The 12,891-nt window shown below is 41.3% G+C and overlaps 1 protein-coding gene across 4 annotated transcripts in view; it reads right to left on the bottom strand.

Moving 5' to 3' along the window:
* Positions 1-12,891, bottom strand: part of mast2 (microtubule associated serine/threonine kinase 2) — a 323,001-nt gene that overhangs the window by 299,472 nt on the left and 10,638 nt on the right. For all 4 annotated transcript variants that reach the window (XM_055641697.1, XM_055641698.1, XM_055641700.1 and 1 more), the window contains exon 2: positions 2,580-2,727. In XM_055641697.1, the coding sequence (XP_055497672.1) occupies positions 2,580-2,727 (148 nt within the window). The remainder of the gene's footprint in view (positions 1-2,579; positions 2,728-12,891) is intronic.

Here is a 12,891-nt window from a genome sequence, read left to right as displayed (position 1 = left end):
GTCAAGAACTACATTCCAGACAGAAATCGATTTGTTTTTTTAAATATTAAAAGAATCAAGGGATATGGGGTTAGTGCTAGTATTGAAGATCAACTGTGATAGAAAACCTACTCAGACTTGTATTTATGGTTTGTTCATATAAAGCACCCAACTGCTATTGAAAACATTGCAGTTCAATTGTGAGAAACACAATTCTTTAACTTAAAGATAACAATGACCAATACACCCCCAGGCTTTCATGTGGAAAATAAATAATCCGTTTTTCACTCCAATAAAACCCACATGTTGGCAAAACATTTTTATATAAAACCTACTCAAAGAAGACTGTTAAAATAGCAATTGCTTCTCGTTAACTCATTACTATTAACATTTCTACATGCAATGACTTAAATAGGAGGGATTACTTGACAATGGGTTTTGAGGAGGTGAATTGTGCATCTTTGAACGAGGAAATATTATTTACCCCAACTAAATTAGTTGCAATTCATTGGAGAAATCAAAAGTTCAGTTAAACCTGCCAGATCCAATAGACCATCTTATAATCAAGGCTATCTCACAGCACATTTACCATTATTTATTTTTAATTTACTTGATTTATTATTCATCCAAATATGGAAAAACAAATTTAGAAAAAATAACTCCCAATATCAAATACCCATTAAGAGCCTAGAACAGGTGCTTAATGAAAAACCGGAACATAAAAATCATTCTTGGCTTCATTTGTACCCAAAGAAATTGACAATTACCAACACAGGAAGACACAAACAATCTCCCAGATGTACCAGAGGACAGAGGATCTAGGGAGACAGAGGAACTGAAAGAAATTTGCATTAGGCGAGAAATAGTAATGGGACTGATGGGACTGAAAGCTGGTAAATCCCCAGGGCCTGATGGTCTGAATCCCAGGGTACTCAAGGAGGTGGCTTGAGAAATCGTGGATACGTGAACTTGTGAATCGTGGAAATAGTGAACTTTTCCAAAGTTCTATAGATTCAGGATCAGTTCCTATGGACTGGAGGGTAGCTGATATTATCCCACTTTTCAAAAAAGGAGAGAGAGAGAAAATGGGGAATTATAGACTAGTTAGCCTGACATCAGTAGTGGGGAAGGTGCTGGAGATGAATTATTAAAGAATTAATAACAGCGCATTTGGACAGCAGTAAAATGATTGGTCCAAATCAGCATGGATTTATGAAGGGGAAATCCTGCTTGACTAATCTTCTGGAATTTTTTGAGGATGTGACAAGTAAAAAGGATCGAGGAGAGCCAGTGTATGCAGTGTATCTGGACTTTCAGAAAGCCTTTGATAAGGTCCCACACAGGAGATTAGTGGGTAAAATTAGAGCACATGGTATTGGTGGGTAGGGTAATGACATAAATAGAAAATTGGTTGGCAGACAGGAAACAAAAGAGGATGCTAGGAGGTTGCAGGGTGACTTGGACAGGTTGAGTGAGTGGGCTGATGCATGGCAGATGCAGTATAATGTAGATAAATGTGAGGTTGACCACTTTAACGGCAAGAACAAGGCAGATTATTATCTCAATGGTGTCAGATTAGGAAAAAGGGAAGTGCAACAACACCTGGGTGTACTTGTACACCAGTCACTGAAAGTAAACATGCAGGTACAGCAGGCAGTGAAGAAAGCTAATGGCATGTTGGCCTTCACAACAAGAGGATTTGAGTATAGGAGTAAAGAGGTCCTTCTGCAGTTATACGGGGCCCTGGTGAGACCACATCTGGAGTATTGTGTGCAGTTTTGGTCTCCTAATTTGAGGAAGGACATTCTTGCTACCTAGGCAGTGCAGCGCAAGGTTAATCCCCAGGATGGCGGGACTGTCATATGAGGAAAGATTGTTAAGACTGGGCATGTATTTATTGGAATTTAGAAGGATTCGAGGGGATCTTATACAAACGTATAAAATTATAAAAGAATTGGACAAGCTAGATGCAGGAAAAATGTTCCCAATGTTGGGAGAGTCCAAAACCAGGGGCCACAGTCTAAGAATAAAGGAGAGGCCATTTAAAATTTAGATGAGAAAACACTTTTTCACCCAGAGAGTTGTGAATTTGTGGAATTCTCTCCCACAGAAGGCAGTAGAGGCCAATTCACTGGATGAATTTAAAAGAGCATTAGATAGAGCTCTAGGGGCTAGTGGAATCAAGGGATATGGGGAGAAGGCAGGCACGGGTTCCTGATTGTGGATGAACAGGCATGATCACGATGAATGGCGGTGCAGGCTCGAAGGGCCAAGCGGCCTCCTCCTGCACCTATTTTCTATGTTTCTACATTCTACGCCGTGTGAAGCAAAAATTTAACAAATTAACAAGAGTTGACATCATATCCTAAAGCTTTCAGTGTGTTTGTTAGTGACAGAAATACTTTTGTTTGAGATAAATGTTTCATTCATGATATTTTTTCCAATAATGGTTGATACCACATTTGCAATTATCTATTAACGCAGAATTTTAGACATACTACCTTCCAAGCTACTCTGGAAGGTATAATTTTCAATGTCTACCCGTTTGAATAACTACATCATGAACTCTTCTATTGTCAAAAATTAAATCAACTCTTCACCTCCGAATGCGCCACCAAAGCTTCCTCTTCGAAGTTTTGCATCATCTTCACTTAATTGGTGTTGGGGTTTAGAAATTTTTCCAGATGAACAGGCGAGATCAGGATTACTGAGTTTCCTGAACGGCAATGGAGAGGATCCAGGCTCTGCCTATGAAAATAATAATAATACATTTTTTAAGAATGAAGTATGAACCAAAACTTTCTAACACAATTATTACAACAGCAAAGTTTGCATACCATGCCACCCTGTGTACAAAAGAAGTTGCTGCTCAGGTCCCTTTAAAATCTTTTCCCATGTCTCAACTTAAACCCATGTCCGCTAGTGTCGGATTCCACTAATCTGTGAGGAAAAGACTGTGGCTGTTTACCTTATCTACCCCCTCAAGAGTTGGTATACCTCCATAAGGTTACCTCTTAGCCTCCTACGCTCCAGGGACAAAAAAGACCCAGACTCTAGCCTCTCCTTATAACTCAAAACCCCTGGCCCAGAAACCATTTTTGCACATTTTCCAGTTTAATCATACCCTTCTTATAGCAGACCAACCAGAACGGTACAGAATACTTCAAATGTCTGTACCAATATTCATGTCTGTACATAATACCTTAACTAATGAAGGCAAGCATAGTACAAATGTTTATGTACTCCTGTACATAATACCCTGACTAATGAAGACAAGCATATCAAACACGCAGACCACCCGTCACCACCTTTATGGAACTATCTGCGTTGTTCTATTCAACAACACTCCCCCATCCCTACTGTGCAAGTTCTTTATGGCTTGTTCTATCAAACTACAACATCTCACATTTATCTGAATTGAACTCCATCTGCCATTCTTCAGCCCACCGGTTCAGTTGATCAATCTCCCTTTGTAATCTCAGATGACCTTCTTCACTATCCACAATTCGAGTACAATTTGCTAAATTACTAACCATGCCAATATATTAAAATCCACATTTTTAATAATAAACAGTGGACCCAGCATTGATCCCTGTGGTACATCATTTGTTTGTCCTTAGCCAGAGTGAGGCCACATGCAAACTGGAGGAACATGTACCGAAACCGAACAATGAATATTCCATTGTTCATATTCCACTTTGGTAGCTTACAACTCATCAGTTTGAACATTGATTTCTCCAACTTCAAGTAATACCCCTCCTACCTGCTCTTTCTTTCCCATGGTCCCCACCTCCACCCCAGAGAGCCCCCGTTCTCCCACTGTCTCCAAACACCCCTCTTCCCAATCACCCTACTCCTTTATCTTCCTTTGCACACAAATCTCCCATCTCCCAGTAATTTATTTCTATCTTCCACTCTTTCCAAATGACTTTTAACGGTCATACCTCCCACAACTTTTTCCTCCGGCAGCTTATTCCATGTATCAACTGCCCTCTATGTGAAAAAGTTGCCCTCAGGTTATTCTTAAATCTTTTCCCCATCATCTTAAACCCTCTTGTTCTTGATCCCCCTACCCTGGAATTTGTGCATTCACCCCACCTATTGCCTCATAATCATCTCTCAGCCTCCTGTTCTCCAAGGAGTGCATTTTGAAATTAATATCCAATTTCTGTCATCTACATCAATGATTTGGATGAGAACATGCAGGGCAAGATTAGCAAGTTTGCTGATGATACAAAAGTTAGTGGTTTTGCAGATAGTGAAGATGGTTGTGAAAGATTGCAGCAGGATCTGGATCGATTGGCCAGGTGGGCGGAGGAATGGTTGATGGAATTTAATACAGAAAAGTGTGAGGTGTTGCATTTTGGGACGTCGAACAAGAGTAGGACTGACACAGTAAATTGTAGCCCTCTGATAGTATTGTCGAGCAGAGGGATCTAGGAGTACAGGTGCATGGTTCCTTGAAGGTCGAGTCGCAGGTAGATAAGGTAGTCAAAAAGGCTTTTGGCACTTTGAACTTCATTAGTCAGAGTATTGAGTAAAGAAGTTGGGAGGTCATGTTGCAGTCGAAGAAGACGTTGGTGAGACTGCAATTAGAATATTATGTTCCGTTCAGGACACCATGTTATTGGAAAGATATTGTCAAGCCTGAAATGGTTCAGAAAACACTTACAAGGATGTTGCCAGGACTAGAGGGTGTGAGCTCAAGGGAGAGGTTGAGTTGGCTGGGTCTCTATTACACGGAGCAGAGCAAAATGAGGGGAGATCTTATAAAGGTATACAAAATCATGAGAGGAATAGATATGGTAGATGCACAGAGTCTCTTGCCCAGAGTAGGGGAATCAACGACCAGGTGAAGGGGAAAAGATTTAATAGGAATCCAAGGAGTAACTTTTTCACACAAAGGGTGGTGGGTGTATGGAGCAAGCTTCCAGAGGAGGTAGTTGAGGCTGGGACAATCCCATTGTTAAAGAAACAGTTAGCCATGTACATGGACAGGACAGGTTTGGAGGGATATGGACCAAGCGTAGGCAAGTGGGACTAGTGTAGCTTGGACAGTGTTGGGCGAGTTGGGCCAAAGGGCCTGTTTCCACACTGTATCACTCTATGACTCCAGGAGTAAAGACTTAGCCTTCCTAACCTCTCCATCCCTCTCATCCTGGCAACCTCGTTATTCTTCTCTGCACTCTTTAAAGCTTAATGGCATCATTATTATTGCCTCGCTGTCATCTTATGCAACTGTAACATAATATCCCAACTTCTATATTGAACTCCCTAACTGATGAAAGCCAAGGTGCTAAAAACTTTCTTCACCAACTTATTTAGCTGGGATGCCATTTTCAAGGAACTATGTACCTGTACTCCTTGTTGCTTCTGCTCTTTCAGGGACCTTCTGTTCACTGTGAAAGTCCTGGCCTGGTTCCCCAAAATGCAACACCTGACACCCTCCATCATGTTTGGGACAAAGACCCATCATTTATTTATTTGCCTCTGTACTCCACAATTTGAGATTTGCAATTGAAAAATAAAATCACATGTGGTTAAAGTGCACCTTGTCAGATTTTAATAAAGGCCATTTTTATACATTTTGGTTTCACCATGTAGAAATTACAGCGGTGTTTATACATAGTCCACCCATTTCAGGGCACCATAATGTTTGGGACACAGCAATGTCATGTAAATGAAAGTAGTCATGTTTAGTATTTTGTTGCATATCCTTTGCAATGCAATGACTGCTTGAAGTCTGCGATTCATGGATATCACCAGTTGCTGGATGTCTTCTCTGGTGATGCTCTGCCAGGCCTGTATTGCAGCCATCTTTAACTTATGCTTGTTTTGGGGGGGCTAGTCCCCTTCAGTTTTCTCTTCGGCATATAAAAGGCATGCTCAATTGGGTTCAGATCGGGTGATTAACTTGGCCACTCAAGAATTGACCATTTTTTTAGCTTTGAAAAACTCCTTTGTTGCTTTAGAAGTATGTTTGGGATCATTGTCTTGCTGTAGAATGAACCACAGGCCAATGCGTTTTCAGGCATTTGTTTGAACTTGAGCAGATAGGATGTGTCTCTACACTTCCAAATTCATGATGCTACTACCATCAGCAGTTGTATCATCATTGAAGATAAGTGAGCCAGAACCTTCAGCAGCCATACATGCCCAGGCCATAACACCGCCACACCGTGTTTCACAGATGAGGTGGTATGCTTTGGTCTTGGGCAGTTCCTTCTCTCCTCCATACTTTGCTCTTGCCAACACTCTGATACAAGTTAATCTTCGTCTCACCTGTCCACAAGACCTTTTTTTCCAGAACAGTGGTTGCTCTTTTAAGTACTTCTTGGCAAACTGTAACCCAGCCATCCTATTTTTGCAGCTAACCAGTGGTTTGCATCTTGCAGTGTAGCCTCTGTATTTTTGTTCATGAAGTCTTCTGCGGACAGTGGTCATTGAAAAATCCACACCTGGCTCCAGAAGAGTGTTTCTGACCTGTCGGACTTGTTTGGGGATTTTTTAATCTGTTTGGGGAGTTTTCTTTATTATAGAGAGAATTCTTCTGTCATCAGCTATGGAAGTCTTCCTTGGCATGCCAGTCCCTTTGTGATTAGTAAGCTCTCTTTCTTCTTAATGATGTTCCAAACAGTTGATTTTGGTAAGCCTAAGGTTTGGCTGATGTCTCCAACAGTTTTATTCTTGTATCTCAATCTGATAATGGCTTCTTTGTTGATGAACAGCAATAAAAGTTTCCAAAGGTGATGGAAAGACTGGAGGAAAGACTAGGTGCTGAGAGCTCTCTTATACCTGTATGAAGGAGGCAATTAAACAAACCTAAGCAATTACAAACACCTGCAAAGCCATGCGTCTCAAACATTATGGTGCCCCAGGGGGTGGGAGAGCACCGTATATCTGAATTAAACTCCATTTGCCATTCCTCAACCCATTTGCCCAGCTGATGAAGATCCCAATGTAGAATCAGAGAGCAAGACAGTACGGAAACAGGTGCTTCCACCCAACTTGTCCACGCTGATCAGGTTGGCATTCTAGTCCAATTTGTGAAAAAGACTGAGCATTCACTTTATCCATCTTAATTATGATAGAGACTAATTACACACACACACACACACACACACGCACACGGTACTACATGGTATGGGAAATTTACAGAGGTCACTTAACCTATCAACCACATGAGACTCAAGCACAGAATGGATTTGGTCTGCTTTAGCTGTATTGAATTTTTAAATCAATAGACTTAATATTAGGCACTTTCATTAATGTTTTCAGTGTGAAACAATAATTACAATTTTAGCTATTATATGCTGCGCACAGCACAAAATAAGGCAAATTGCTCGAAATGTTTCTACTTGTCATCTATCATCCAAAAAGACTCCTCCCACCTTCATGTTTCTTGAACTCTCAACAAATTCTCATCAAAATATACAAAACCATAATCAACAGGATCCCTATATTCATTGATTTTGAGAAATATATATTCATTTTACATTGTGAGACACTATTTCCTCATTACATCTGGACTAAATAAATAACCAATGCCTGCCTGTACAAACTTGCATTAAAAATTTCCCATCGACATAATTCGAGTCAAAGCTAATTATTGACCGTGCCCAATCTTGCAACTATAGCCATAGTTTCCAATAAAAATAATCACTCAATTTCAGCTTTGATGAGCACTACCCAAAGCCTTCTAATTTTTGGAATCTTATGCAAAAGGTGCCTGGCAGATTTGCCTCGAATACTAACCGAACAAAGGTAATTTAATTCATTAAAGTCTTCGAAAACATATAAAAGCAAACGTTATCCAATATATGCAAAATTACATTAATTCTTTTTTCCCCCAATTCAAACATCTGGACGCAAGTCCTTTAATATAGCAGCAAATGCCATCTTTAGGCTAAGCAGTGAAATAAATCGCAACTGGCTCTGAGAATAAGTCTCTTGGAATTCTATTCATGACATGAATTTGCAGGAAAAAAAACGCAAGATCTAATAAGGTACTTGTGGAGATGGCTGGGAAAAACACAAGTAGCATCAGAGAATTGACTTCAGAGCATCAGAGACGTGATCTGAATTCAATAGAAAGGAAGAGAAAGAAATTCTATATTTATGATACATCCTCGACCACAGCACCACAGAGAGCATACTAACACATGGCATCTCTGTGTGGTATCTCAGTTGCACGGAGGCGGAGAGGAGAGCTCTTCAGCGAGTCGTCCACAGGGCGCAGAAGATTATTGGGACACAGCTACCAGCCTTGGAGGGCATCTACTACACACGGTGCCTCAGGAAGGCCATCAGCATGCACAAAGACTCCTCACACCCTTGTAATAGTCTGTTCGAACTCCTACCTTCCGGCAGATGTTACAAGGCCTTCTACGCCCGCACATCTAGACTCAGGAACAGCTTCATTCCCAGAGCTATTGCTGCTCTGATCCGGCCCTGCTGAGTGCCCCCCACCCCCATGAACTGTATTCACGCACAGACATATTTGCACTTTAGACTGTTCTTTTATTTTTATAAATCATGTTTCTCGGAGTATCTAAATTTTATTAGTTGTTTAATTTATGACTATCGGATGGAAGCTGCATACCAAATCTTGTTGCACCTATGTGCAATGACAATAAAAGATATTATTATTATTATTTTTTAAATCCTTTAACTATGCAAGGCCTTACTATTCTTGAAATTGAAAGGTATGAAATTGCAGATATTTCCATTTTTTTTTGTTAATGGAGCTACACGATTAGCTACTAATGAATCTAATGATTCAAAAGCTATTGATGAAAATAAGCTTATTTTGATTTAAAATAGTTTCAATCAGACTGGCTATATGCTTTTTTAACTTTAGAAGAATGAGACGATCTTAGCAAAACATACAAAACGACTAGGATTCACGGATGATGTTGGCCCTGGCAGTGGTATCAGTGGTAACTATCTCACAATCAAAAATAGGCTAGCCATTTGGGGTTAAGTTGACAAAAGATGTTTTTTTTTTTCACCCAAGGGTTGTGAAGCATATAATTCACCCTCCACAACCCCATTATTTCCCCCCCCCCCCCCACCACACATCATCACCACCTCCTCCCACACCACCACCACCACAAAAAGGTAGTGCAGCTTGCCAGAATAACATTTGAATTGATGCAGCATTACATCACATTAAAAAAAAAACCCAAGATCACTAGACTTTGGGATATTAAAGTAATCATGATGTTCCTGAGCCTGGAAGGTTTGAGTCATAAAAAGATGCTGGAAAGGCTGGGTCTTTTTTTTCTCCCCTGGAGTAGAGGAGGCTCAGGGGTGACCTTATGGAGGTTGTAAAATTATGAGAGGCATTAACCAGATCAATAGCCACAGTCCCCCCCCCCCAAAGGAGGGGGAAATTAAAACTAGAGGGCAGTGGTTTATGGTGACAGTGGAAAGTTGCTCCCATGTAGCAGCTTTCTCCATGCAGTGTGGTTTGTATATGGAATGAGATGTCAGAGGTAGTGGCAGAAATGGATACAATTATGATATGTAACAGACACTTGGACAGGTACATTGATTGGAAGGATTTGAAGGGATATGGACCAGGCATGGCAAGTGGGATCAACTCTGTTAGACAATTTAGTCAGCACAAGCAAGTTGGACCAAAGTGCCCGTTTCCATGCAGTGTAACTATGACATAATAGGATTCATTTTGGGGTAGCACTGAGGTACTACACAACGGTGATCTGATGTTTGAAGGCCATCAGCATGCACAAAGCCTCCTCACATCCTGGTGTGGAAGCAGTAATAGTTCGAAAGTCTTTACCTTGGCAGATGCAAAATACGAAAAGGCCTTCTAGCACATCTAGACTTGGGAACAGGTTGTCCTTACATTCCCTTCTCAGCTAGTGTGCTGAGTGCCCCCCCACCCCCATGAACTGTATTCACGCACAGACATATTTGCACTTTAGACTGTTCTTTTATTTTTATAAATCATGTTTCTCGGAGTATCTAAATTTTATTAGTTGTTTAATTTATGACTATCGGATGGAAGCTGCATACCAAATCGTGTTGCACCTATGTGCAATGACAATAAAATATATTATTATTATTATTTTTAAAATCCTTTAACTATGCAAGGCCTTACTATTCTTGAAATTGAAAGGTATGAAATTGCAGATATTTCCAGTTTTTTTGTTAATGGAGCTACACGATTAGTTACTAATGAATCTAATGATTCAAAAGCTATTGAGAAAATAAGCTTATTTTGATTTAAAATAGTTTCAATCAGACTGGCTATATGCTTTCTTAACTTTAGAAGAATGAGACGATCTTAGCAAAACATACAAAACTCTTCTAAGGCATGACTAGGATTCACGGATGATGTTGGCCCTGGCAGTGGTATCAGTGGTAACTATCTCACAATCAAAAATAGGCTAGCCATTTGGGGTTAAGTTGACAAAAGATGTTTTTTTCACCCAAGGGTGTGAATGAAGCATATAATTCACCCTCCAACCCCCCCCCCCCCCCCCCCCACCACACATCATCACCACCTCCTCCCACACACCACCACCACCACAAAAAGGTAGTGCAGCTTGCCAGAATAACATTTGAATTGATGCAGCATTACATCACATTAAAAAAAAAACCCAAGATCACTAGACTTTGGGATATTAAAGTAATCATGATGTTCCTGAGCCTGGAAGGTTTGAGTCATAAAAAGATGCTGGAAAGGCTGTGTCTTTTTTTTCCCCCTGGAGTAGAGGAGGCTCAGGGGTGACCTTATGGAGGTTGTAAAATTATGAGAGGCATTAACCAGATCAATAGCCACAGTCCCCCCCCCCAAAGGACGGGGAAATTAAAACTAGAGGGCAGGGGTTTATGGTGACAGTGGAAAGTTGCTCCCATGTAGCAGCTTTCTCCATGCAGTGTGGTTTGTATATGGAATGAGATGTCAGAGGTAGTGGCAGAAATGGATACAATTATGATATGTAACAGACACTTGGACAGGTACATTGATTGGAAGGGTTTGAAGGGATATGGACCAGGCATGGCAAGTGGGATCAACTCTGTTAGGCAATTTAGTCAGCACGGGCAAGTTGGACCAAAGTGCCCGTTTCCATGCAGTGTAACTATGACATAATAGGATTCATTTTGGAAAGTAGCACTGAGGTAAGATATCAACCTTGATCTGATTGAATGACACAATGGATCAACTAGCCTGCTCATATTTCGACTATCCTGGTGAAACTTGAAGCAGTAATATTTACCTCTGTCTTTATTTATTGGCAAAATTGAAAATACGAAAATAACAGTAATTGCACCCCAGCAGTATGAACATTGAGTTCTCCAATTTCAGGTTGTCCTTACTTTCTCCTCCCCTTCTCAGCTCTCCCTCAGCCCTCTGGCTCCACCTCTTCCTTTCTTCCTCCCGCCCCCCCACCCTCACATCAGTCTGAAGAAGGGTTTTGACCCCAAACATTGCCTATTTCCTTCGCTCCATAGATGCTGCCTCACCCGCTGAGTTTCTCCAGCATTTGTCTACATTCGATTTTCCAGCATCTGCAGTTCCTTCTTAAACAGTAATACCAACTCCTCAAATAAAAAGTAAAATATTACAACTGCTATAAATATGAAATAAAGCAAAAATTGCTGTAAATAATTGGCAGTCAGGCAGTACATGTGTAGAAAGAAAGATTTCAGGTCCATCATTTCCAAACTGACTTGATTAGTGCAGGTGTCAGAGGTTATGGGGAGACAGCAGGGGAGTGGGGTTAGGAGAGATAGATCAGCCATAATTGAATGGTGGAGCAGACTTGATGGGCCAAATGTCCTAATTCTGCTCCTATCACGTACGTCCCAATGACCAAACTGGCATGTTATAAGCTGCAGAATAAAGAGTGCTCAGAGTGGGAATGCAATAAAGCTCAATATAACCCAGTAAACTGAAAATTAGTGTTTCACAAAACAATCCCCCAAGCTGCATTTGGCTGTTCTAATGTAGAAAACATTAAAAATGTGAGCACTGAATGCAGAACAATACTTCGGATGAAATGCAGGCATCTTGTTCACCTGCACTGGCTTCAACGAAGCCCAACAAGAGCTTAAAGGAACTCACGTCTGGGCATGCTCTCAGGACGCAACACTGCATTCAGTAACGAGACAAGCCTGTTTGTGTCAGAAGAAACTGCAGTGTTCCCATGTGAAAGTGGGGATGTGTCATTGGAGAAATGGATCGATGACCTGCTAATGTGATGCATGGAGGGCTTGGCCATATGGGAAAGTCTTTGGTTTTGTTTCAGATTACCCGTATTTGCAGTTTTATTGCATTCAATTTCTTTATTAGTTCACATGCAACTCATTTTTCCCTCTTCACACATGCTGCCTGATCTGCAAGGTTTTCACAAGCTCTTCCCCTATACCTTCCTCTCACTTCTTTCTACCAGCTATCTCCCCTCTGCTTCATAGGTTTGAAGAAGGGTCCTGATTAAAAGCTAATTTGCCATTTCCTTCTATAGATGCTGCCTGAACCACCATTCCTGCTGCAATTTATTTTTGTCACAAGTTAACTAGTATGTCCAGACATCGGGGAGACTAAGCGGAGGTTGGGCGATCGTTTCGCCGAACACCTCCGCTCAGTCCGCAAGATCCTACCTGAACTCCTGGTGGCTCAGCACTTTAACTCCCCCTCCCATTCTCAATCCGACCTCTCTGTCCTGGGTCTCCTCCATTGCCAGAGTGAGCAACACCGGAAATTGGAGGAACAGCACCTCGTATTCCGCCTGGGCAGCTTGCGTCCTGATGGCATGAACGTTGAATTCTCCCAATTTTGCTAGCCCTTGCTGTCTCCTCCCCTTCCTTAACCCTCGCGCTGTCTCCTCCCATCCCCCCGCCCTCGGGCTCCTCCTCCTCCCTTTTTCCTTTCTTCTCCCC

The sequence above is a fragment of the Leucoraja erinacea genome, chromosome 10 (genome assembly GCF_028641065.1).
Source record: "Leucoraja erinacea ecotype New England chromosome 10, Leri_hhj_1, whole genome shotgun sequence".
Lineage (NCBI taxonomy): Eukaryota > Metazoa > Chordata > Chondrichthyes > Rajiformes > Rajidae > Leucoraja > Leucoraja erinaceus.
The sequence above is the reverse complement of the archived record's forward strand: the minus strand, read 5'-3'. Positions and strand labels throughout refer to the sequence as shown.